We start from the raw sequence: 27,794 nt of genomic DNA, 5'->3' as shown, positions 1-27,794 counted from the left end.
GCCCAAAAATCCATTCACTAGTCTTTCCCATGGAAAGAAAAAAAAACTAGTAAAGCTTGCAGAAAATATAAAATCTTAAATCTTATGAGCTGAAATGTAAACTCAGGGGGTCAATGGATTTTATCCGTGCTTTCATTCCCAGTTAAAACTGCAAAACACATTTTATTTAAAAAATAAAAATGAGAAACCACAGTTTGTAGCCACTAAAAGGCTCATTTGACCCCGTTGTTCAACACAGAAAGGTGACATCAGCGTATGATGTAAACACAACTAGGAAAAGCCCAGGAGTTTGCACACGAGAACTTGTTTGGCCTCTTCTTTATTTATCTTCTAACACTGTATGAAAGCGGACGGACTGACGGCTAAGACGACAATGATTACAGGTGAAAGCGACAGAAAACAGCAGTTTGTTTAGAACAAATAGCAAGCTACTGTTTCTTACCCAGGAGCCTGCTTATTTATAAATGATACACAGGGCATAATGCTGAGCGAACATGGATTTGTGAATCGACACTAGGATGCAAGGAGAGACATATATAGAGTTTTTGTTTCTGTAAATAAAAATGCAGATCTTTGACCGATATGAGATTTGCAATAGGATGCTTTGATTAAACATATTTTTATGGTACCACTCATATTCTTTCAGAGTAACAACATGCTAATCTCCTGCCATTATTTGGCATGGTGTTCCCATAAGACTTTTTCCCATTGTGCTTAAAAATAATGAAAGAGCACAAACATCCCTGGTGTCAGGAATGGTCATTTCATGCCAGGTTTTCCCACTGTAGGACACGGGTGGCGATGCAACGAGCATCCCTACGGCGGCTGTTCATTAACAGAGACCCTTTTCTTAGTTATAAATACATATACAAGGCTTCTGTGACATACAGAAAGGTATGTACTGTCAAAAAATGTACACAGGACAGAAAGAGAAGCGCGTCCCTTCATACACCTACTGTCAGTCTTCAGCAAGTATTTTTGCGTCCTTACCAGAAAGAAATCTCGTTAAAGAGCCTTAAACAGAGAGATTTCAGCCTCATTCCAAAAAGGATCTACAGGATCTGGACGACGACTTGCCAATCCAAGCTGTTCCTCTAGATAAATGGGTTATTTGATCATTTTACATTACTTGTAGCACACGGATCAGGACCATCTTGCATTAATAACACAAGTGCTTGCAGTTCTACACATTGGTCCCGTGTGGGACTGAATAATGACTAGGTCTGTTGCAGTTGGCATCGCAATATTCTGTTCAACAGAAATGACAAATGTGTACATCACTGGCTTGTTCTTTTTTCCCCCTAACCAAGTCCATTAAAAAAGGCTTTAGGCACCATGTTTAGTTATATTTATGCACATAACGGAGCAAACAATGTTAAACTCCCATCTCTAGACACAGCTGCTCTTCAGCTGCTGATCCATCTGGTCCTCATCTCCACAGTGAAGGTCCAATAGGTATAACTCATGATACAGGTCAGTCTCCAGGGCTCTCCGAGTCCAGCGCTCCACTGTTATCCGCACACATCTTCTGAACACTTCCCGGGTCTCCACTGTCAGTTGTAATGGGGTGTAGGTTAAAGGTCACCGCTCTGTGGCTCAGGATTGCGGGCTTCTCGGTTCTGATTGCGGCCCAGCTTGGGGAATCTGGACCCTCTGGGGCGGGATGGCTTGCTGCCAGCCTCATTGGTCTGTGGGGTGTCCCTAAATGAGAAAGAAATCCATATCATAAGTAAAAGTCCTACTCTGAACCAGAATGTCAGCAGTGTGCATTACAGTGTCACCCAATAACTTTCCCTTGAACCTACTATGCATTCCCAATCCGGTCCTCGGGAACCTGCAGCCAGTCCATGTTTTTGCAATCTCTGGTAGGGAGCCGGGAATAAGCAAAATCATGGACTGGCTGCAGGTCCCCGAAGACCAGATTGGGAAACACTGATCTAACTGATTATGTGACACAAACCATATAACATCTTAAATAGATATTATTAGATGATAATAATAATAATAATAATAATAATACCTTACAACAGTGAGGGTACAAAAAAGCACAAGAGCAGCTTTCTTGGAAATACTCATGAGATCCCCGACTCCTAATGAAGCAGGTGTCTTGAGCCATGCATGGGTCGAGACCCCCCCCCCCCAGTGCCAGGCTAAAACACTGCCACGCATAAATCCACTGGTTAGCAGCTGAGCGAGGCAAAGACCCTCCCCTAAGGGGACATCTACAGAGGCTTAGTCTCCATCTCTGAACAGCTGTGCCCTGCAGCTACCATCGGTTACCAGTATGAGCGCCAGTAGCTGTAGCCCGGTGGCCTCCCCTAATTATTCATACCCCGCCACCGGCTGTATGTACGGAAGCAAAGGCCTGAACGCATGATTCATTTCAGAAAGCTACCACAGAGAAAGCACTGAGCGACTCGGTGAGTGCAGATCGCCTTCATATACTCAAGCTGGTGCTTGTCAATGCGCAGACTAACACAGGAGCCTGTACAGATGCATCGCAGTTCCCCACAGCCTTCCTAGAGCCCGGCCCTTGTTTGTGAGATACCGGGGATGGATGGTGCACTGAGCCTTGGCGTTTACAGATAAGACACAATCAAAATATGGCTTTAACCCCAGTAATGAAATGTCCTTCCCCAGGGGTCCGACACAGGCCTACAAAGGGCCATAAATCTGCTTTAAAAGGCTGCTTCATGATGCTCGGAGACAGCCGCTGGACTGCATCCGTAGGTGTGTGCTGTATCTCTTCCATTTCTCTGCAGCCCACTCACCAGGTCCCTCCATGACTGAGATCCAGAATGCAGAGAGACACAGTCGTCAGGATTGAGAGAGGCCAGGTGCGGGTGGCTGATCAAACAGCCCCCCCCCCCCCCCACTAGGTGTGGCCCAGTGTCCAGGCAGCTGGTAACATAATCTAAGCAGCAGATTATTTCTTGCTGACATTTACAGAAACCCAGGCATCATAAGCATCCGGAGGTTCTACGGTGGATACCACACTGCCAGCCATTTCGGCCCCTTCATCTTGTTTACTCGGAGAATATCCATCATCGTCGCATGCTTGCTTTGTGCAGTGTTTACCTGGTTTTTTTCTAGGCCAATTCGAAGCTGAAGCAGGAGAATTGCTTACCGGTAGGAGTTTTGGGATTTTCGGAGTTTCGTCGGGATTTACGGCAGGTCATTCGCTGGGCTCTGCTGGGATATTTACTCTTCCATGCTCTAGCTGCGATACTCTTTAAAACGCACCTCAATAAATGTCTCGCTTACACAAGGCAGACTAATATAAAGGGGAACAATGAAAACCCACCAAGCCCAGAAATGAAGGCAGGAAGCAGGAGGCTTAGCTTAGCAGTAGTCAGCGAGTCGGCCGATGTGCAGTGAAGGACAGAGCAGGCAGGGGCCCATGTGACGGACTCAGAACCATCCTCCCTGCGTGTGGGGACCTCACAGCACACAGCAGGGCCCCCCAGCACAGAGACATGCCGTGGTTGGCAGGGGGCTGATTAACCCTTGGGAGTCGGCGGACCCGCCGGTGGGGACACTTGCATTTTTTTCTGGTAACCGTGAAAAGAACTTAAAATGTGTCGTCATGTTTGATCATACACGCAAGTGTAGTACATCCTTTTAATCTGTAAATGGTCTACTTTTATTCATATATACTCACAATATCCACGAAACATTGTGCTTTTGTAAAATAAAGAAAATAAACAGGATGCGCTTTCAGCCGTCTCAGTCTCCGCAAAAATCTTTTTGAAACACGTCACTAAAATGAACTGAAACTCCGCGAATACTGCACAGACAGACATGAGAAATATATCTATAGAAAGCTTAAAGTGTCTACTTTTAAATAAAGCAATTTAAATGAAAAATAAATATTTTCAGTTTCTGTAATCCATGTGAAACCAAGGAGAGGCACAGAATTTCTGTCGCACTTCATTATCTGCTAATGACCCGATGCAGGACACGCCCACACGCCATTCACACGGAAAACAGTCCGGGCACTATACATACAAGGCCACGCCCCCCGGACACCGGCTTAAAAACACACACACAGCAAGCTGCTATGACAATGGGTAAGTTATTAAGTCTTATATAACTCTTATTCTGATAACATTAAACTAATATTAGTAAATATTTTCCTCACTTCAGCTAGCTTTTGTCAGCTTATGTGAAACATTGGCTTTCAATTCCATTTACATAGTTTAGCGTAGCATGTAGATAACTCTGCTAACATGCTGCCTTATGTAGCAAACATGTTATTTCCTGGTGGCTAAGCTAATGCCTTATGGAGTTTACAGATGTTTGTAAATGTCCTAATGTATTTCACCTCGTTTTGGATAGCTTTAGATTATGGTTGCTAATATATATTTGGCTCCGTTTTGGTTAGCCTATAATACTGCTATCGGTAATGTTATTTAGCACAAACATTTCGGGTGTAAATGTTTGAGATGCTAACATTTTTTTAGGCTAACATTTTTTTATTTGTTTGTTTTTAGGAATGTGTCTGCATCACCCTTGCCTTCACCAGCACCTCACATCGGGACACGCATGCTAAATAAACCACAAACAAATTATTTCGTCCTCAAATTATTTTCTTGTAGCACTTTCCTCTGTCCCATACCTGACTGAAAGGGTAATTATACAGCTCATTATGCAGGTCTTTGTCTTCTCTGGTGTGAACTACAGCATTATTCATGATCATTCCCACCTCCTCGCATATGGCCTTTCTAAACAAAAAGTGTCTTAGAAAATGTATTGTTTTCTGTAAATGAGTGAGTGAGATGATTGTCACATCATTTTGAAGTAAAACCTCTACACTACAAGATCCAGGTCACAAAAGTCTTGTACACAAATGTCATGAATGTGTTTTGTAGTCTAATTTCAGTGACTTATTTTTTTGTTGTTTTCAATAATCACGCATAACTGTTTTTTTCTCCAATATAAAGACTTATAGATGCTGCTCATATATTATTGTAGCCTAGTTTGTGCTGAATACAATGTTATCAGACTTTAGACATTTATGTTTAAATATTTATTTATGCTTATAAGTAACTGAAAAATACACAAATGTCAGGACATGTCAGAATCTCTTCAGGGCTCCAAAACACCTTCAGACTCCCAGGGGTTAAAACGGAGCAGGAAAGTGGGCCCAGTCGAAGTATGGGCTTATGGTCTTATAGGTATAGATTGCTTTTGGACTATGGGAAGATAGTGGAGCATCCAGAGAAAACCTGCACAACAAAGGGGAGAACATACAGACTCACACAGAGAAACTCCTGAGACAAAGTCCTCCACGTCTCTGATGATACTGAACTATTCTGTGGTCACTTTATATACATTTTGTTTATTTTTCCCCTTCACTATAAGGCAAAAATGCAGAGAGCATGAGAAAGGAAAGCAGGAATACAGTACCGAACGGCAGGGCACACAGCACCAGCAGAGCAAGGCCTTGGCAGGAACACAGCGCCCCCTGGGTTCAATTTAATACTTAGCATCATTCGTTATTCATAATAAAAGTGCATTGCATATTTTTTTCTCCAATATTTATGTTTGCCTCTACCACTTTATGAATAGAATGGACTAAAGTTGTTCACTTTTTAGAAAATAAAATATTGCTATGGTGTAAGATATAGTCACAACATCAACATTTTCTTAGCATACAAAAAGCATTAAAAATATAAATACACACTTTATGTAAGAGAGAAATTTTATCAGGGTGGGAAATACCTCACGGGCTGAAAACAATTAAACCATAATAGAGAAACCAGAGAACTTCTTTATTAACATATTTCCATTTCAACATGAATATCAGATGAGGGTCTAGATGTAAAACAAGACAAACCAGCCTGCAGGATAGTCAATTATTTTTAATGCCCAGAATTTAGCTGTTAACATAAAACTATTATGGAAGCTATAGAGGCTCAGTGGGTAGCAATGAGGCCTCACACCCACAGGGTCAAGGTTCGAACTCTGCATCTGGTCACTCTGGAGTCTGCATGTACTGCTCTAACCATGCAGGTTTGCTCCTGCAGCCCAGTTTCATGCAGTTAGAAGACGGGTGGATGATAGTTATGTATCAGTACAGGAAGGATTAATGAGTCTTTCCAAAGAATTGCCTCCATAAAGGCCATTCAGTACCTAACACATCCCTTAACTACATTTATACCACTGCGCTGCTGAAGTCTTGAATCTGATTGGTCAGAAGGACATTGATTAATTGTCTGTTACCATACAAAGTGTCAGCCGGGTGAATCACAGTAGTAAATCAATGCACTATTATAATCTTTAATTTTAAATAACATTGCTTAAAATTCCAGACGAAGAACACAACAGATGCTACAAAAACAAAGAAATTGCTACAAATCACTTAGATGGGTGTTTATCACCAGTGCCCGAGGCCCCCCAGATGTTTTTCTTCTCTCCCAACTCCCAGGGAATTGGGAGAAAGCAATAATGTGGACCGTCTCTGTGGAACAACCCCCATAACCTGTGGTCAGTGAGTAAATACCAAAACGATTTACCAATATGATGCACTTGTAGTCTAGTTATGCTTTACAACAGAGGTCTCCAACTCCGGTCCTTGAGAGCTACTATCCAGTAAGTTTTCTATCCTACCTGGCTTCTGATGAGCCACACGTGTTGTCAGGTAAATACCAAGAACAGGTGTGGCTCATCAGAAGCCAGGTATGATAGAAAACCTACTGGATAATAGTTCTCCAGGAGCGGAGTTGGAGACCCCTGCTTTACACTTTGGTTTAACCTGCCTGAACGCAATTCTGATTTTAATAATCAGTTAACAGCAAATAACACTGTTTTCACCCATCACACAGCTAAATACCAAGAGGTACATAAAGCTAAAAGAATAAAATATTAGCTGTGTGAACAGGTCCTGATCATCGGCCTGTTGTGTCCAAGTGACAATATGCTTTTACAGTACAGTATTTGTTCATTTATATTATGGTCTACTTCTGGAATTATAATTAGCGTTAGCTGAAATCAAAGATTATAATAGCATATTGATGTACTACTATGGTTTGTGCAGTTATAGCAAACTAACCCTAACCCTTCTGACCAATCAGAATCACAAATCCAACAGTGCTGTGCTATAAAGTATGTTAGTACCTGCTTCGATGCAAAATAAAAGTGTTGCTGTGCTATTTGGCCTATTTGATGCTTATCCTTGCATTGCAATGGAGTCATTACAAAGAACCAGAACAAACAAATGGTATGTTAAAGGTGGGGGGCAAAGTACTCTGGCAACACTTATGCTGTGACAATTGTAGGTAAATAATGCAAAGGAAGACAGGAGTTACTACTCATCAGAATGGTAATTTCTTCTCACAAACGGAAAAAGCAGGAGAGACAGACGGCAGAGGTGCAGGCTCAGTAATCAGAGGTCACAGCAAGCCCTGGCCCCTTACAATACGGGACTCATAACTCTTTATCAAAATCTACTTACTTATTTACTCTATAGTCTGCTTCCATGACAAAATTCCACTGCAAATTTGTACAATCTTTCCCCACCAGTCAGGCAGTTAACTGTATCTCCTTTGTCTCCACCTTACAGCGTCATACCTATATTAGGTTTAGGGCAGCGTGGTGGAGCAGTGGTTAGCCCTGTTGCCTCACGCCTCTAGGACCAGGGTTTGAGTCCCCGCCAGGGCTCCCTGTGTGCATGTTGTCGTGGGGTTTCCTCCGGGTTTTCTGGTTTCCCTCACCCCCGCCAAAGACATGCCGAGGGTAACTGGAAGTACCAAATTGCCCATAGGTGTGGATGGTGTGTGAGAGGGTGCCCTGGAATGAATTGGTGCCCCATCCAGTGTTGTTTCCTGCCTTGTGCCCCTAGGCTCCAGACCTCTGTGACCCTGAATGGGATGAGCGGTTACAGAAAAGGGATGGATGTTATGTTTATATGTCTCAGTATTTCTGATCTATTTATTACTTCTCATTTGCGATGAGAACAATATTTCATCTCAGTGTATGACTCCACGCATCATATATCTGAAGTTGACAATAAAAGATTTTTGGATTAATCAAACTGTGGCCACAAGGCACAAAATATATAGAACTCCATCTCGCACACAATCAAACAGCAGATCAAAAGCGGCTCACCGAGGACATTTCATGCAAAGTGTTAGGATCAAAGCAGGCAGCACATCTGCATTTGTCCTTTCATCATTTTAGCCCCGATTCTCACAACTTGTCACAAATGGACTTTGAAAGAAAAATTGCACCCACAAAATTCACCTGTACCTGTTCTCATAACATACCACATCACTCACTGATCAAGGCTGATCAATCAATGTCAGATTATGAATTAATCTGTACCAGTCCTCATAACAGTATACAACATTACTGACTAATCAAGGCTAATCAATCAATATCAGATAATGAAATCACCCATACCAGTCCTCATAACAACATACCACATTACTGACTGATCAAGGCTGATCAATCAATATCATCTATTAAGGTGAGCTGTCATGGGAAGTTTTAAAGGATCATTTCCTGGGACTGTGGTGGAAAGTGAGGTGGGACTAGAGGTGGGCGATCACAATATTTTTGGTTATAATCACAATCCACAACATAGATCTTGATTTTTTTGGAATGTATGTAGCGATGTTAATTGAACTTCTGCCCAGGGGAACATCTGCAGGGACAGACACCTCCCCCACGAGAAGGTACATGCAGGCAGCTTCTCAGCCACCCTGACAACTACGGACAGGGGATGCCATTAAAGCACTTCTATCTTGGAGATTTTCACCATCAAGGCAAAACTGGTCCAAGACGCCCATATGACTAGAAACTGCGTTTTGGGAGAATCATTTAGTGTCTGAACATTGATTAAGTGGCGAAATCAGAGGTCTTCTGTTCCTGCCTCATAAATCAAATCTTTAAAAAGAATACATTTCTTGGTGTGTTAATATCTCCCACAGAACCCTCAAAGCAGTGACGCTAATTCGTTACACTTTGTCATGGTTGACGACCTTAACAGATCTACTTAGTGCTTTTCTTCTTCGGTTTGAAACGGCACAATTAGCAGAGTCTTTCGATGACAAGCTGTTAGCTTTGTTTATATTTTTTTGTTTATATAGTTATTGACCCTCTCAAGTGTTTAGGTTGAAAACTCGAAGTTTACTCACTACATCCCCGGAAACTCCAACAGAAACTTAAAGGCCCCGACTGAATGAGCCGTCTTTGTCAAATTGTTTTCCCAATGTTTTCTCCAAAAAGTCTTTTCAGAAAGTCAATCAATTCCAGCTCTAATAACGGTAATAGAAATACAACAATGAAAAGTGGGTGATTGTTTCATATTGAACTCCACCAGCGTGGTGATTCAGACGAATCTATAAAAACCGCAGTACAAAGGAGTGTAATTACCAATTCAATTTACAGGGGCATTTCATTTCTGTATGGGGAATCTGACAGACCTGTATGAAACATTAATTTGATTCGTGCTAAAGGGGTGCATATGGCCTCAGGAAAATGGAAGGATGGCAATCAGTCTTCAACCTGCTCGGTTACGCACTCCCCTGTCAGTAGGTGCGATAACGTCACCAATTCCGACATTCTCTCGTCCATTTTTTTGCCGTCTCTATGGGCCCAGAACAGTGAGCAGCTCCAGTCGGCCCGTTTCCATTGCATATATGCAATGAGCAATTCTAATTATGCAATGGGAAGCATCGTGCATCAGAGACCGATTAAACGGCATGAGCTCCATACAAAATCACCTGAGGAGGACATGGCAAATTCTTGGAAAGCTGACTGCTCTCATTCTCCATGCATTTCAGGTCCTGTTGGCAGGTACGGGGGAGGGGATGGCGTGCATTACGAAAGCCGTCACACGCACCTCACAAAGACTGTCAACACAGCAGGCGACAAATCAAACTAAACAAGAAAGCATCTATCGTTATGAGTTATAATAATATGACCACAATCATTACTCTAAGAAGAGTTGTTCAGCAATGTTAAAATCTCTCTTTAATTGTGAGCTTAAGAAATAATGCAATTAAGAGGTGTACTGGGTATAATTCATTTTAAAAATCTCACGGCACACCAGCCTTCCATTGCCGCATCCTTAATTAAAGCACATGACTGCACTGCTGCTTGGAGGGAGGCCTGTCTGAAGCTACAGCAGAAGCAATTAATACCTGCAATGCTTTTCATCTTTTATCTGTTTACGCGTTTATCTGTGGGCAGATTGGAATATGCTACACTGGTAAACTGCAGCACTGCACTAGTTACCAATGCTAGAGCAGAGAGACACAGAGCCTGGGGGAGGCACATGGGTGTTTTTCTTACATAAAATTGTTCTGAGGGTAGAACGAACACTAACTGGTTCAGAGAGATAACCAATCAGACTGTAGAGGAGGTGGTTCCAAGCAACTAGAGGAGGCCAGACCAATCAATTAGACATCTTAGTCCAACCTCCACCAGTTGCTTGGACCCGCCTCCTCTACAATCTGATTGGTTATCTCTCTGAACCAATCAGTGTTCCTTCTGCCTTCAGAACATTTTTGTGCAAGTAAAACTCCCATGAGCCTGGGGGAGGCAGGCTGATTTTTGCAAACGCAACCAAAATGTGTAAAGTGGCTCCTTTGAATTCCAGATACTGTCCAAAGCTATTTAGTAGCGTGAAGCCTCACTTTAAATGCCATGAGATGTGTGAATATGCAACAATGGGCTAAAGAGCAAAGAGCTTTCCCCTGATGAGAAAGCAGCTGAATAATTAACGCTGCAGTGATTAATATTTGAAGAGGTTTTCCTCGGTTTCGGAGCGTACTTTAAAACCCCACAGCCGTCCCGCCAGCGTGCACAGACCCTCAGCTACACTGAGCTGTGTTTTAGGGTCAGGGGGCCACGACCCCCTCCCTGATACGCACCGGCAGAAGGGCAACAGCTGCATCAGCAAGTCCTTGGTGGGCCGGGCAGAGAATTCGGGCAGTGTCTGGACCAGCTTGTTCATCACCATGCGCAGATATCCCTGCAGCTGCTTCCGCCGCTCCTCCACGAACTTGGCATCCTGAGAGCAAAGACAGAAAAAGCAGCAGTCAAGCGGAGACAGACGGAGACAGGCGGAGACAGGCTGAGACAGGCTGAGACAGGCTGAGACAGGCGGAGACAGGCGGAGACAGGCGGAGACAGGCGGAGTCATGCGGAGACATGCGGAGACATGCGGAGACAGGCGGAGACAGGCGGAGACAGGCGGAGACAGGCGGAGACAGTTGGAGACAGTTGGAGACAGGCCGAGTCAGGCTGACACAGGCTGACACAGGCTGACACAGGCTGAGACAGGCGGAGACAGGCTGAGACAGGCGGAGACAGGCTGAGACAGGCGGAGACAGGCTGAGACAGGCTGAGACAGTTTGAGTCAGGCGGAGACAGGCTGAGACAGGCTGAGACAGGCTGAGACAGGCTGAGACAGGCTGAGTCAGGCGGGGTGAAGGGCCAAATCCAAGCTTCAGCTTTATAAAGCAAAAATAATAGACTTGCTCCCTGGGTCAAGATGGTCCGTGTTACACATTTCGTGCTTATGATGGATATAATTATTCAATAAATTACATGAGATATTCAACTGTTTATAATAAAATAGGCTTTGTGTTAATGATTTTGGCCAACTGTAGGCTAATGTAAGTGTTCTAGGAATGCTTACGATAGGCCAGGTTAAGCTATGATGTTTGTTCGGTTAGGTGTACTTTATGAAAATGCATTTTCGGCTTATGATATTTTCGCCTTACGATAAGTTTGTCAGAACGAAACCCCATGGTAACCCGGGGAAGTCACTGACAGCCCCCGGAGCTGCCTCAGTATGCAGGCCACAGCCAGCAGCTCTGTCTTTAGCACCACAGGACACAGACTGAACTTTAGAGAAGGACGGCGCCTCCCAGAGGCTCCCGGCCATGTGACGTGTTGTGGCCCCCTGGGCAGTGGCCCACCAGCCCACCCGCCCGCCCCGTGCCCCGACTACTGCTGAGGCATGAACTGCATCCACCGACAGCAGAGCCCGTCATGAAATTGCAAATCGCTATACTGGGCCGCAGGGGGGGAGGAATAATAATAAAAAACATTCTGCTCGACTTTGATCTGCTTTGATCCTGCCCATACACACTGAACAAGTGAGTCATGGAAAGATCACTCTGACATTAGCGAATATCAAAAGATGATAAACAAACACACACCAGCACCTGTGCAACATGGGGCTACTGCATTGTATCTTTCACAAACTCATGACCGAGCTGGAAAACAACAGGAAAAGTTCATCTGAAACAAGTATTCAAGGAGGTTTATTGTCATTCCGAAAACATGGGGCAGCATGAAAGGGAAAAAAAATAAGAACTGAGGTCGGGTGAAACAGCTCTATAACCTAAAAGTAGACATTCACTCCAATGAAATAATCCAATAAAACCCTAAATAGTCTGTAAAAGGTGTCTATAGGAGGAGAACACAATGGATCGCATATCATCTGTATCAGTCAGGAGACATTTAGGGTGGAGGGAGCGACGCTGTGCAGTGTCTTCCTTAGACTGCTGATAAAGTGCACAAACAGCCTGAGACAAGCATAAAGCAGCCGCCCTTGCAGATGCAGACAAACACCACGGGCTAGACACAGATTAGATAAATCTGGCGAAAACCGTAAGATGCGATACGGCTGGATCACGGGGTGGGGGCGAGACGCCTATAATCACCCGGCACGGCGGCCTGCAAGACTTGAAGAGACAAGAGAAGAAAAACAAACCCTAATAAGCCGGCCAACATCTTCCTTGGGTCTGAGCGAGATGGAAAGAGAAAAAGCGCAAGGTCTGAGCGACGGAAGCCAGCGGGTCTCACTGCCCTGGGCTGAGATAAACAGGACTGACATGGCGCCTGAAAGGTGAGGATTAATGGCATGGATGCTTATTAAAACAGCACAGGAAGGACATGGCGGCCATCCGGAATGTGGCCGGTTTCTCACAGAGGCACGGCTTAATGGCCACATCACTGAGTGGACAGAGAGGTGCAGCGGTGGGCCGTCTATATAAATGCACACCAAAGGTTCACCACAGCCACGTACACCATAGCCTGACGCGCACCTCCCCAGAAATGTAACTACACGTTGCGGCGATGCAGACTGCAAGAACTGAGATCGGTCCTCTTAGTAGCATTGCACTTCCTCCTACCAAAACGTTTTGTTATTGTTTGTTTTTGCCGTTCACACTAGGGCTGCACGATATTGTAAAATTTCAGATATCGTGAAGTGAAGAATTTTTTTCCGATAAATATTAGAGGTGAAATCATTATCGGTTTCATGGTTAACCACGGTAAAATTTCAGACGTTTAGGATCATTTCAAATTTTAATTATCATTTAAACCATGGCTGATTACCACCCTTCGCTTAACACAGTAAATACTGTCCAGCATCAATCGAAGGTAGCGACAGTCTGCCAGACGCAGGCGTGCAAGCAACATGGGTTTATTTTGAGTCAGTGAAAACGCGGCAGATGACAGTGACTGCACTCCGTAGGATTTTAATGTTAATGCGTGTTTGATATGGTTTTCATGTGTGTACATAACGTATTAGCTATGTTATTAAGATTCGTGCAACCAAAAAGAGCATAGTGCTGCTGATTTTCTTAATGGTTTTCTATGTAAAACTTGGGAAAATTATTTCAGTTTTTGTTGCAGTACTTTTTAAACTTTTTTAGAAAATTTTAACCGTGACAATACTGATAACTGATAATTTTGACCACTATAGTCATGATATTAAATTTTCATGCCGTTTCATCTCTAACTAAGGTATTTATAAAGCAAAAAAGGAATACTAAATAAATTCTCGTAATCCTGTTTATGACTGATTTAAACAGCAAGGATGAAAATGATATGATTGGCTGGCAAAGTGCATGCAGAGCTCAATGTTTGCAAAACATGAAGCCACCATGCTCAGCCATAGACTAACTGTAGGCCACTTGTGTTGGCTACAGGGTAAGCTCTGCGCAGGCTACGGGTTAAGCTCTGCGCAGGCTACGGGTTAAGCTCTGCACAGGCTACGGGTTAAGCTCTGCACAGGCTACGGGTTAAGCTCTGCACAGGCTACGGGTTAAGCTCTGCACAGGCTCTGCACAGCTCTAGTGTCTGAGCGGACTTCCATACTTTCTCCTCTATATTTTATCAGTGGCTTGGTGTTTCTTAGATTTCAGTTATACAGCACTACGAGGGGCTGGGGGGGGGGGGGTCATCTTTTTTGCAGTATTTTGAATTGAAATACTTTGCTTCTCTGATGACTGCAACTCCTCCAAGCTGCTGAAGGGCAGGGGGACGAAGAACTTTCTCAGCAGGAATCAGGACCTGAAAAATGGTCCCCACAACGTAATAACAACAGGTTTTTATTACAATGTGGGGGACATTTCGTCCCCACAATGTAATATAAACCTAATACACACACCACACACACACACACACTTGTATTCAAATCTCTGTGGGGACCTTTCATTCATTTCTATGAGTATACCCTTAATCCCAGCTATGACAACCTTAACCCCTACCCAGCCCAATTCTTAACCAGGCATTTTTTAGGCATTTTTGATTGCAGCTTGATCCCCAAAATGTCAACATTTTCAAGATTCAAGAGATGTATTTGTCACATATAGTACAACATGCAGTGAAATGTATCTCTGTGTCGCCCTTATTTGGCTGTGTAAAAATAGAAGAAAAAAAAAGAAAAAAAGGTAAGGAGTAAAGTAGGAGTAAAAAAGAGAAATTACAATATATAAATACCATCTATGGAACCAAGTATATAATCTAAAATATACAATGCAAATATACAATCTAAAATCTAGTGCAAACTCTGAAATATAGTGCAAATGTGCAGTATAACAGGTTTTTTTTTTTTTTAATCACACTGGGCCTCACGCTCATGCAGCCACGCTGAACAGTCCTCATGTTACACACTGGATACTCGCTGTGAAGTGTCCGGCTGTTCAAGGGGTAACGTTCACCCCAGGGTTCATATCTGGAAATGACATAAAGACCTTACAACAATCCACAAAAAGAATTTTGTGTAAATGTGCTAAAGAACACTGACTGTGTAAACAACTTGGAGTGTCGTCCTATTGAAAAACTGAGGGGAAGCTCCACACACAGCAGCCAGGACGGGATTTGAACCCCTGATCCTGGAAGCTACACTGCTGCCTGCTGAGGCACTGTCACGGCCCTTAATAATAATATGAGATATCAGAAGCCAGCAGACAGCGAGATGGAGACTGCGATGGTGACCGCAGGGACCCAAATCCTGTGCTACTCCGATTCTCATCCTTCCATAAGCCCTGACCTGGATGGAATTCTGTTCCAGCATTCGTTCTTCTTCAATAACTTGGATATCAGCCAAAATGCCCCACCCCAGTACAAAACTGTTTCCATGGCAACCCACGGATAAGATTTATGAAATTTACAGGCATTTCAGGAGCCGAGAGAGACAACAATAGAGCCTTGCTTCCGTCAGACACATGTGGCCTGAGCCCGTTGTCCTGCTAAAAGATGAGGAGCGGAAACCCACTCGAAAGGAGCGAACAAATTAGTCACCAAGGCAACGGCAGGTCACGCTCCCACTAATCAGGTGTAAGTAAATTATTGCGCTTAACCTTTCAATCACAATGAGGGACACCATCCCGCCACTGCTGTGACTGAGACCTGACTGCTGATCCATCGGCACTCCACAGGAAATTATACTTTAATGACTGTTAAAAACGGGAGGCAGGGGGGCCTTCATCAGCCCGCTGGGCGAGAGCTCCAGGTAGCACCACCCTGCGGCACGCAGACACGACACACTTCAGGGGGCTCACTGGATCTCCTGGGGTCCCCCCCAACCCCACTTCTTATCAGACAGAACCAGTGCGACACACTCCTGTAAGCCTGTACTGTGCCTAACAGGGCGACTCCTACCAGTGCAACACACTCCTGTAAGCCTGTACTGCGCCTAACAGGGCGACTCCCACCAGTGCGACACACTCCTGTAAGCCTGTACTGCGCCTAACAGGGCGACTCCCACCAGTGCGACACACTCCTGTAAGCCTGTACTGCGCCTAGCAGGGCGACTCCCACCAGTGCGACACACTTCTGTAAGCCTGTACTGCGCCTAACAGGGCAGCTCCTACAGTGCGACACACTTCTGTAAGCCTGTACTGCGCCTAACAGGGCGGCTCCTACCAGTGCGACACACTCCTGTAAGCCTGTACTGCGCCTAACAGGGCGGTTCCTACCAGTGCGACACACTCCTGTAAGCCTGTACTGCGCCTAACAGGGCGGTTCCTACCAGTGCGACACACTCCTGTAAGCCTGTACTGCGCCTAACAGGGCGGCTCCCACCAGTGCGACACACTCCTGTAAGCCTGTACTGCGCCTAACAGGGCGGTTCCTACCAGTGCGACACACTCCTGTAAGCCTGTACTGCGCCTAACAGGGCGGTTCCTACCAGTGCGACACACTCCTGTAAGCCTGTACTGCGCCTAACAGGGCGGCTCCTACCAGTGCGACACACTCCTGTAAGCCTGTACTGCGCCTAACAGGGCGACTCCCACCAGTGCGACACACTCCTGTAAGCCTGTACTGCGCCTAACAGGGCGACTCCCACCAGTGCGACACACTCCTGTAAGCCTGTACTGCGCCTAACAGGGCGACTCCCACCAGTGCGACACACTCCTGTAAGCCTGTACTGCGCCTAACAGGGCGACTCCCACCAGTGCGACACACTCCTGTAAGCCTGTACTGCGCCTAACAGGGCGACTCCCACCAGTGCGACACACTCCTGTAAGCCTGTACTGCGCCTAACAGGGCGACTCCCACCAGTGCGACACACTCCTGTAAGCCTGTACTGCGCCTAACAGGGCGACTCCCACCAGTGCGACACACTCCTGTAAGCCTGTACTGCGCCTAACAGGGCGGTTCCTACCAGTGCGACACACTCCTGTAAGCCTGTACTGCGCCTAACAGGGCGACTCCCACCAGTGCGACACACTCCTGTAAGCCTGTACTGCGCCTAACAGGGCGGCTCCCACCAGTGCGACACACTCCTGTAAGCCTGTACTGCGCCTAACAGGGCGACTCCCACCAGTGCGACACACTCCTGTAAGCCTGTACTGCGCCTAACAGGGCGACTCCCACCAGTGCGACACACTCCTGTAAGCCTGTACTGCGCCTAACAGGGCGGTTCCCACCAGTGCGACACACTCCTGTAAGCCTGTACTGCGCCTAACAGGGCGACTCCCACCAGTGCGACACACTCCTGTAAGCCTGTACTGCGCCTAACAGGGCGACTCCCACCAGTGCGACACACTCCTGTAAGCCTGTACTGCGCCTAACAGGGCGACTCCCACCAGTGCGACACACTCCTGTAAGCCTGTACTGCGCCTAACAGGGCGGCTCCCACCAGTGCGACACACTCCTGTAAGCCTGTACTGCGCCTAACAGGGCGACTCCCACCAGTGCGACACACTCCTGTAAGCCTGTACTGCGCCTAACAGGGCGACTCCCACCAGTGCGACACACTCCTGTAAGCCTGTACTGCGCCTAACAGGGCGACTCCCACCAGTGCGACACACTCCTGTAAGCCTGTACTGCGCCTAACAGGGCGACTCCCACCAGTGCGACACACTCCTGTAAGCCTGTACTGCGCCTAACAGGGCGACTCCCACCAGTGCGACACACTCCTGTAAGCCTGTACTGCGCCTAACAGGGCGGTTCCTACCAGTGCGACACACTCCTGTAAGCCTGTACTGCGCCTAACAGGGCGACTCCCACCAGTGCGACACACTCCTGTAAGCCTGTACTGCGCCTAACAGGGCGGCTCCCACCAGTGCGACACACTCCTGTAAGCCTGTACTGCGCCTAACAGGGCGACTCCCACCAGTGCGACACACTCCTGTAAGCCTGTACTGCGCCTAACAGGGCGACTCCCACCAGTGCGACACACTCCTGTAAGCCTGTACTGCGCCTAACAGGGCGGTTCCCACCAGTGCGACACACTCCTGTAAGCCTGTACTGCGCCTAACAGGGCGACTCCCACCAGTGCGACACACTCCTGTAAGCCTGTACTGCGCCTAACAGGGCGACTCCCACCAGTGCGACACACTCCTGTAAGCCTGTACTGCGCCTAACAGGGCGACTCCCACCAGTGCGACACACTCCTGTAAGCCTGTACTGCGCCTAACAGGGCGGCTCCCACCAGTGCGACACACTCCTGTAAGCCTGTACTGCGCCTAACAGGGCGACTCCCACCAGTGCGACACACTCCTGTAAGCCTGTACTGCGCCTAACAGGGCGACTCCCACCAGTGCGACACACTCCTGTAAGCCTGTACTGCGCCTAACAGGGCGGCTCCCACCAGTGCGACACACTCCTGTAAGCCTGTACTGCGCCTAACAGGGCGACTCCCACCAGTGCGACACACTCCTGTAAGCCTGTACTGCGCCTAACAGGGCGACTCCCACCAGTGCGACACACTCCTGTAAGCCTGTACTGCGCCTAACAGGGCGACTCCCACCAGTGCGACACACTCCTGTTGCTGCAGCTTATCCTCTGGCCTACTGTCCCACAGAAGCTTTGCTCAGGTATCACAGGATTTTTCCTGTGCACTTCCCACATTCCCATCCAGTTTCCACATACATTCCAGCCTCCCACATTATTGCAAATAGAGAAACAGGAGTCATAAGACATAGAGCCTTGGCCATTCATTTACAGAAGTGCCTATTTTACTGCTACATAATGTCACATTATTATTACAATTTGTTCATTATCGTTTATTATCATAAAATCCCAAATATTTTCATACATCACATCCTTATCCGCATAAACATGCTGCGTAACTCTATGAGAACAACCTCTTCTCATTAAAATGATGAAACGATGCTTTATTTGCCATTTGCAAGTATGAGTACAGGTGTATGGAAATGCTTCTCTTTGCATATCCAATCTTGCTCTCCTCACATACAGTATATACACACACAGCTGAAAGCAGAAGGTAACCTTCTGACGCACATTTTGATTATAATGAGATTTTATCACAGATAAAATATGTATGTATATGTAACCTACAGTTGTTTTTTCTCTCACTCAAAACATGTTGTCATGGACACCGACGAGTCACTCCATAGACACGTTTGTCCATGTACAGACAACAATCCCCGGCATTCAAGAGTCAGGTCATTTTATTCTTCTTTGGGGTTAGGGGCCTTGCTTAAGGGCCTAACAGACATTTCCATGGAGGATGGGATTCGACCCAGCGACCTTCTGATCACAGGCACCCACCCAGCATTTGGTAATGCTACAATCTCACGTGATGGAAAGCGACACCTGGCCGAGCGTGTGGCGTGGATTCCGGCCCTTACACCACGGCACGACGATACTGGCGTCTTGCAGGTAGCGGCCCAGACAGCTCCCCGACATTCCTCGTCCCTTCGGTGTTCGTCCCCTTTCCGCGGCGTTAAGCACACGGCCAATGCCGAGTCAGACTCAGCGCGGATCATTTCCACAGCGCCGGCGGCAAAGCGGCCTGTGATGAAATTTCGTTAAAACTCTGTGTGAGACTACATTACCCTCCCCTGCCCTCTTCGCTATTAACAAGTCTGTTTGGCAGGACGAGGGCTGCTTTCTGCTACAGGCAGACATATTAACCTCTCTGGCATTTTGGGGGGGGGGGGGGCTTGTGTTAGCCTCCATGTAACACAAACATGTAACACAAACACCCTCCCCGATGCTCACATATTCAAAAGCAATAGACTCACAACAAAGGTAAATGGAGACGAAAACAAAAATATAGCGACACAGGCCGGAATGGAGCGGAAATAACCAGGTTTTACGAAACTTCTGAGGGGGAAGGGGAACAGCATGAAGCGCTTGGCCTGCATTCGTAAGTAGCTATGAGAATAGCCTGATAATCACAGGGGAGGGTGGGGCCTGGATAGGAATCAGGCGACCCCTACGGTCAGCGAAGGCTAACCCATGCGGCCGTCAGTGCAGGGAAATCCATGGGGGCTCCCTGCCGTGAGATTAAAAGCCTGCGACACGGGCAACGTGGCCATCGATCACAGGTCTGTGTGCGAACAGCGAAGGACGGCAACGATTATGAATAACAGAGCGGGGGGAAAAATATCCACGGAGGGCTGAAGCTGATTGAATTTATAAGAGCAGGGACGGTTGGGGGCAGAAGCTGGCAGAGGCCCGGAGAGAGCGGGATAAAGAGGTATGTCGCTCCGGGCAACAGAGCTGAGCTTCCTGTCTTGTTCGGTGAAGCGCTGCCCTCCCCAGGCCAGCTACCCACCTGCACACCTTATTTTACTCACTAACTCCGTGTTTAGGCCCTGGGGCACTGCGTTACATCAAGGAGGTACTCAGCAATGCCCTGCCCCACCCCACCATCACTGCATATTCACAGCCAAAACGAACTCTGTGAAACAAGAGCAACAGCCTCAATCTGTGACGGATCTCCCCCACGTCCCAGACGTTTGCCTGCCATTAATCACTGACAGTGTCAGTTATTACAAATAATCTCAAAGTGGTAAGGGGGGGAAAAAATAAGGCAATATATACATATGAGTGTGCGGCTCCGCGGCAGCGGCGGCAGGCGGCGGTGATGCGGCTCCTGCAGCTGCAAATCGCATTTGTGCAAAGGCTTTAATCTGCCGAATTAAAGAAGAAAAATGCAGGGAGCGTCTCGCGCATTGCCTGCGACGGTGAGTGATGAATTGCCCCAAACCTCTGTATTATAATAAAGGGGGCGGGGGTGGGCATTTCTGCTGTCTGCTGGGTGATGTTTAGGTAGGAAAGCAACTTTTAGTGAGACTGAGAATTCACCAACCAAGATTCTCTCTGTGTTTTTTTTAATTTCCTATTATGGAGTTTTATGTAACGAGGCTGGCCAAGCAGAATTGAAGTAACTGAAAAATACGTTTGGGGGATACATTAGGAGGGGCATGGCACCCCCCCCCCCATCTCCATCTGCACCATTAATGTTAGAGTCAGACAGCACAATACTAATAAAATAACCCACGTGACGACCCCACAATCTCTCACTGTCAGTACGCCTCAGGACATCTCTATTAGCCCCCCCCCATCCCCACCAGCCACCGTCAGGTCCTATCAAACATCTTCCCAGACAGTTGATAGCTTCTGCTGCCAGAGGACGACAAACACAACGAGAGAGTAGCAATGCAACTGCATTACACGGCGGAGGAGGACCCCTATGACCTCAGCAGCTCTGATCCTGTTTCAGCCGGTCGGTGCCACACAAGCAAGACAGCGGGAGTGGCAGAAATGGCTTCCGCGAGGCCTACGAGCAAGAGTTCGCCCACGACTCACAAAAACACACACTATTCAAGTGCGAAAAGGCTATTTCGATGGTCCCTGAGTCACAGGACGAAGAAAACGACAGCATTTCTGCTACACTTGGAAGCCAGACTACGCGACTAATGGTGGTTCATGTTTATTATACAATCTGAATAATTCACTTGTAGCAGGTATAAAACCAATACCTCCTGTCAGCCAGATTAAAAGCTACCGTAAACTCTGACTGTACAGAGTTGATGTGCTGCTCAACTTCAAACCAGCCGTTAGTCTAACTACATAATCCATTAAGAAAGAAAGACATAAATAAATTATTACCTCTCTCAGTTACAGGCCTTTCCTTATTGGATGAAACAGCTTTTGAAATGGAATAATTTGTGCAATAAATGCACAAATAAATCTGCACACCTGAATCCACTGAATGCTGGCAAACCATATATTCTTTAGAGGAACAAACGCTGCATTCCACATCGCTTTACAATCAAGCCCACATCCTTCAATAGCTGAAGGCGGCGATATTGGTGTAGTGGGGAGACTGATTTGATCACTCTAAGGTAAAGTGCATGTATGTAATAAAAGCCACGGTGTGGATTATAACGCTGTTTCATCGCAGGAGGCCGAGACAGAACAGGGCCTTTAAGTAACACCTTCCCCTAGTTTAAGCATTTCTGATTGAGAGTTTTTCACATGACCCCAAGAGAGGGCAACACTGTCACTCCTATTAAGGTGCATTTTTCTCCTCTCCTGAAAAGATAGTTCTTCTAGTAAACATTCTCTTTTTGCTTCGGCGCCTCACATAAACGCCAGGTTACACCACCCTGCATATGCTCCTCACCTGCTATTTCAGATACAAGACGATAAAAGCGTAACAGTTATAGTACTGTTAGTGTTATGTACGTACATGGACAGAAAGGCTTGGTTTTGCTCCAGTTTTAGCAAAACCGCTAATACCGACTATAAATGAAAAATCTATTGGTTGTTTTTTTTAGCAGTATCTGCAATAAAAATAGCTGAAGAGAGACTGAAAGGACACTCGGCTCTTCGATGCCGTCAACAGTGAGAAGCAGCCTGTGTGATTTGATAGGCGCGCAGTGAGCGCTTAGCGTTTTGTGGATGAGTCCTTGACTAATCATCTGTTTACGAGCTGTCAGAGGAAGTGAGCAGGAAGGGTTCTGACATGAACCCAGTCGACATTACACCCGCATGCTCAGCAGGGGGTGGGACACACGAAATGGAAATGGCAGATTTTTTAATAGCACTGTATCTGTGCTGGTGCGAGTCTCATCAAAGCGGAGGGACGCCGATCCTTCGAATGTCGCGATTCCCCTGTCGTAAATACGCCCGGCATTAGAGTGCTGCGCTCTGCGTTCGCGCGGTGTCTCCTGGATCCTGCGCACCACAGATATTTCATTCAAGATCAAGAGCTGCATGACGGAGCATTTCAAAGACCCGTGACGGACGCCTTGGTGTCTAATTACAGACGCCCTCCATGTCAGTGAAGAGGTTAAGCATGGGAGCGGGTGGGCTCTCACATGCCTGTCTCACACGGCCGGCTCTCCACAGCGCCACCTGCTGTCAAGCAATGCTGATTTCCATCACTTTTTCCAAAAATCAAGCAGAATGTGAATGCTGCTTTAGTGCACAGCTGTTGTCCCTTATTGCCAAGTTGTCTAGATTAGTAATTAATGCGCACATTATTAAATTCTGATGTAGAAAATAGCACTGGGAAAACATCGCACTTACAACACTTCAACACCTTTAAACACAGGCATAAAAAAGGTGCACAGAATCCCATAACAAGCCAGTAATTCCACAAGGAAGGCACACGTGCAGCCAATCCATGCCAGATCTGGGGGGCGTACATATACTATGCAAAACTGAGCACATCTTAAAACTGCAAATGGAAGCATTAGTGTATGCAGGAAGTCAACGCAACATGGGAAAACATGCAAACAACACACACAGGGTGACTATCTAGCATTTGAACCCCCAATGTGACAAGGATGTTACTGAGGCACAGTACAACCCAACATACAGCATGTCACTCCTACATATGGATAATTCAGCATTTACCTGCTGTGACACTCAGTCTGTCACATCATAAGCCCAAGCACACGTAGGCATAGCACGAGATCAGCCCTCCGTAGTGTCTGCCCAGCTTATAAAATGTAACCAGCCTGTAAACTACAAGGAAATCACTCATACTCATGACCCGTACAGCGATTAACGATTTTTAGAGAGTTATACAGTATAATTTCGTGGCTGTGGTCTCAGGACGGATGGTGCACGCTCTAGCATTCATTAGCAGAGGTCTCCTGCTCTGGGGGTGGTCTGTCAGATGAGCGGGTCCAGCACACAAACGCACCGCTTCCCTGCATCACAACGACGAGATAATCTTCAAACGGTCAGGAGAAAGACTAATGACATCAGCGAGGCTGATAGCTTGCCTCTTGTTGCCATTTATAAAAACATCAGACTGCCCACCTGTACAAGAACACAGAAAAAGGTGAACTAATCACCAAGGCACCGGATCACTTTATAAGAGGCAAATATATGCATAAAACAAACAAACATAGCTGTGGAGAGCTTTCCGGCTGCTTAACGGAAAACTCCTTCCATTCGTCTTAGGGAGTCAGTGGAACAGACTGGAACATGTGACCTTTTTCTACAGATACGGTTTGTAAGGAGGGCTTTGAGAGAGGAATACCCAGAGTCATTCATCATGATGAGCCGGGGAGGCAGCCTGGCGTCTCATAGAGCTCAGCCAGCAACAACGCTACAGCCAGGCAGCTAAGGTGCCAGCACAGGGCACATCCAGGGGGCCTGGAAGATACACAAACACTCACAGCCATGTCAGCATCTCAAGGCCAGGACTAGGCTCAGTAAAAAAAAAAATATTCATATAGAGATAGGAATCAGATAAAATTGGATATATATATATAAATTTCCACCAGAGACTTGGTATGTATATGAAGAGAATAATTTATTTCTACTTAGACTGAGAAACTACAGAAAATCAGTGCTGCATACAATCTCCACTTTACTGCTCGAGCAGGGCAGAGGCAGCGAGTGTCGAGGCAGCGAGTGTCGAGGCAGCGAGCACAGATGAACAATTTCTCAGGGCAGTAATAGAGCCTCCATGAGGAGTCGCTTACTGCATAATTCAGAGACACTGTTGTCTAAGACGCTACAGACAGAACTTTCTATGCGCTTATGAACTTAGGCCTACATGATTGATATGGCACCTGGGTCTGGTACACCTCCACTCAGCATCCAAGGCTGAGGAGGAAGGGGAGGAAGGCTAGTCAAAGCAGAGATGAATAGAGGCACACCATACCTCAGGACCACATCTGCAAAGGCGAGGAAAAGCAAGGCTGAAGACACAGCTAAGAAAGGCAAAACATAGCACTGCTCTTAGGGAAAGTAGGTATACTACCGGAGAATTACACCCAGAAGAGTTAACACATTCCAGCAGTGTGAATGAACATTATTTAGCCTTTCCAAGTTCTTTTTTCTTTTTATTTATTTATATTTATATATATATATATATATATATATATATATACACACACACACACACACACACACACACATATATATACACACACACAGAATTAAATTAGAAACAGTTTAGTAGAGAGCCAAATACATACAGTTATGGTGATGAATGAGTTATTAAATAAGCACAGGAGTCAGGAATCGCACCCACAGGGCTGGAAGCATGAGGGCAAAGTGTTACTGCCCTGCCCCATGGGCTGTGTGAGCAGGAATAAACCTTTGCCTTTTCGACATAAATGGTACCCAGAATGCTTATTACAGTCAAAATAAACCCCGGAGTATGCAAATTTAAATTTAAAAAAAGAAAAAAATCACCTGTTTGAATATGTGAGCGATCCTACAGAGCTTTCAGGCACTGCTCTAATGAGGTGCGGAAAAGCACACAGAGAAGGTAATTCTCTAAAGTCGGCAGGCTTCCCCCGCGGAAAACGGCACCTCCGGGAAAAAAAGCCATAGAAAGCTGCTTATGGGAAGTGAAAAGGCAAGTAAGAGGGAAATAAGGAGGGCATTAGAAACAACATGACAGCTGGTGATTACAAAGAGAGCCCGCCCACCACCGGCTTGCCCCCTCCCCACCCGCCACCGGCGTGCCCCCTCCCCGCCCGCCGCCGGTGCTCCCCCTCCCCGCCCGCCGCCGGCGTGCCCCCTCCCTGCTCGCTCCCATTTTAAAAGCCCATTTTCTTTCTCGCCTTAATACCACCCTGCGGGCATTTTACTTAGGATGTGCTTCATGTCAAAGTAACTCTTAAACTTCTGGAGATCCACTATTTCTGCAATCAGGTGCTGGGCATAAAACAGGCGGTGGCTGGGGAGGGGGCCGGGGCGGGGGCCGCGGCTCTCCATGAAGGCAATGGCACAGCGACCGGTCGGGATCGACGCTAAAAGTAATCCAGGTCTGATGGCTATGGCACACCTCCGTCAGTCAGGAGGCAGCCGGCGAGTGCTTCATCAGGCATCGCGTGACGGGTCCAGAGACGTTCAAAAATTTATATATATATCATAGTGCCATGAAAATTATTTTGATAAGCGAATTCAGAAATATAGAAAAAGTTACAAAGTGAAAATCTACAGTTGAGCCCTTTCCTTGATGTCAAGCCCACTGTATACATCCATTAGCTCAGTGTTTTCCAACCCAGTCCTCAGGGAGCCCTGGACTGTCCACGTTTTTGTCCCCTTCCAACTCCCAGCCAATCAGGAACACCAAATACCTGGTACAGGTGCGTTGGGAGCTGAGAGGAAACAAAAACGTGGACTGTCCAGGGTTCCCCTGAGGACTGGGTTAGAAAACGCTGCATTAGCTAATAATCCAGTGGCCTAATGATGTCTCTTATATGGGTTCTGTTAGAGAAAAATAACACAGTTAATGTTTAAATGGTACATAACCCTTAAACACACACAGGTCTGTACCAAGATTGTTGTGCTGTGTGTGAGAACCGCAACACAGCTTAAAAAGGCGACCAGCATCACTGTTAAGCAAGAAGAATTTCAATATCCATTCATCCATCCTCATAAGAGCCTGCCTTGGACAGGGCTGTGCAGCAAATTTCATCTCCAGCATGAAGAGGAGTGTTAGCTGAGAGCCCTCTATCCGCTGCGGAGGACCCATCTTCGATGGTTTAATTGTGTACAGCTGCTCTCTTTTAATTAGGCTTAACTGACCCGTTTGATTAATTCCTGAATCCGTTATGAGCAAGTATTAATAAACAGAACATTTTAAAGACTAGGTGGCTCAGCACGTACGACTGCTAGCCCACACCTCCAGGGGTGTGGGTTTGAATCCCACTTCTTTGGTGTCATGTGGGTTTCCTCCCACAGTCCAAAGACGTAGCTTGGTGTCTCTGATTTGCCCATAGTGAATGACTGTGGATGTTTTCTGTATGACTGGCATCTCGTCCAAGGTGCAGCCCAGCCTTGTGCCCTAGGCTAACCAGCTTAGGACCCAGGCAACTCTGACCAGGATGAGTGGTTTGAAGACTGAGAAACTACTGTCTACAGTCTAAGTCAAAAATTTTCACCCATCAAAATGTATGTAAACTTCTCCCTGGGCTGTTCCTCCAAGCCCCCTCTTGCTACATGTTTGTCCACAGTGGTGTTATTTTATGGTATTTGCTATTGATTATTAGTCCTCAATTTGTATTGTATTGTATTGTATTTTGTGCCTCGAAAGCATGCAAGTGAGATTCACTGTAATATGCACATATGGCAGTATAATAGCTAGAACTAGGACAGAATAACTGGACAAGTCAGGATTAGCCTGGTCATGACATCAAACTGGTGCAGTGAAGTGGGAGCAGGGAATGCTGGTCTGTCTAGGGTCATGGGCCATGCTCCTTCCCATTTAACGTGCCACAAAGCCCACAACAGCCAGTGTTCCAGCTACACGTAGGTGACCGGGGCAGGACAGTTTGACATGCGGGGGCCCTTTCCGAAAACGGCTCCGCTGCCCCGCTCCACATGTGAGCTGAAGCAAGCAGGGCTTCATTCAGGATGTGAGGAAAGACGGACACCAAGGGAACGAACCCAGCGTCACTCAAAATAGCCGAGTCTGGCCCCAGTGAGGAACAATACACAACAATCTAGCTTACATAATGGCTGCCTTTCAGAGAAACCGGGCGAGCAAACAAGGCTGGGTGACCCTTTGCAGAGAAAGTCCCTAATTACCATTTGGCAAATGCTCTAAAAACCTCGTTTCCAAAGGCAATTCGTATTGTCGCTAAGAAGTACACTTCTATAATGTAAAATAACATGGTCCATCACCTACAGGAAAGTACAATGATATTTCTAAAAGCAACACACCCTTTCAAATGCAAAAAAGGTACTTTTTTGTGGTTTTTTATAATTAACTCGCAGTGCCGATAAACGGCGCCGGCTGTTTTGGTTTCAACTGTCTGTAATTAGCATTTTCTCCATCGATGTCTTCATGCCAGATC

At 46.4% G+C, this 27,794-nt stretch overlaps 1 protein-coding gene across 5 annotated transcripts in view; it reads right to left on the bottom strand.

The window, feature by feature from the left end:
- Positions 1-302: 302 nt before the first annotated feature.
- The window catches only part of snx29 (sorting nexin 29), a 107,193-nt gene continuing 79,701 nt past the window's right edge, over positions 303-27,794 (bottom strand). For 2 of the 5 annotated variants that reach the window (XM_023820789.2, XM_023820790.1), the window contains 2 exons: positions 10,881-11,020; positions 303-1,701 (listed from right to left, as the gene is read on the bottom strand). In XM_023820789.2, the coding sequence (XP_023676557.1) occupies positions 1,575-1,701; positions 10,881-11,020 (267 nt within the window). In that variant the 3' untranslated portion in view covers positions 303-1,574. Of the gene's footprint in view, positions 1,702-6,668; positions 9,858-10,880; positions 11,021-27,794 lie in introns of those variants that run through there. The other 3 variants (XR_011991784.1, XM_072712446.1, XM_072712447.1) reach the window with 3 other exon arrangements.

This window comes from Paramormyrops kingsleyae, chromosome 5, assembly GCF_048594095.1.
Source record: "Paramormyrops kingsleyae isolate MSU_618 chromosome 5, PKINGS_0.4, whole genome shotgun sequence".
In the NCBI taxonomy this organism is placed as follows: domain Eukaryota; kingdom Metazoa; phylum Chordata; class Actinopteri; order Osteoglossiformes; family Mormyridae; genus Paramormyrops; species Paramormyrops kingsleyae.
Note: the sequence above shows the minus strand (reverse complement) of the source record. Positions and strands in the feature narration are given on the sequence as shown.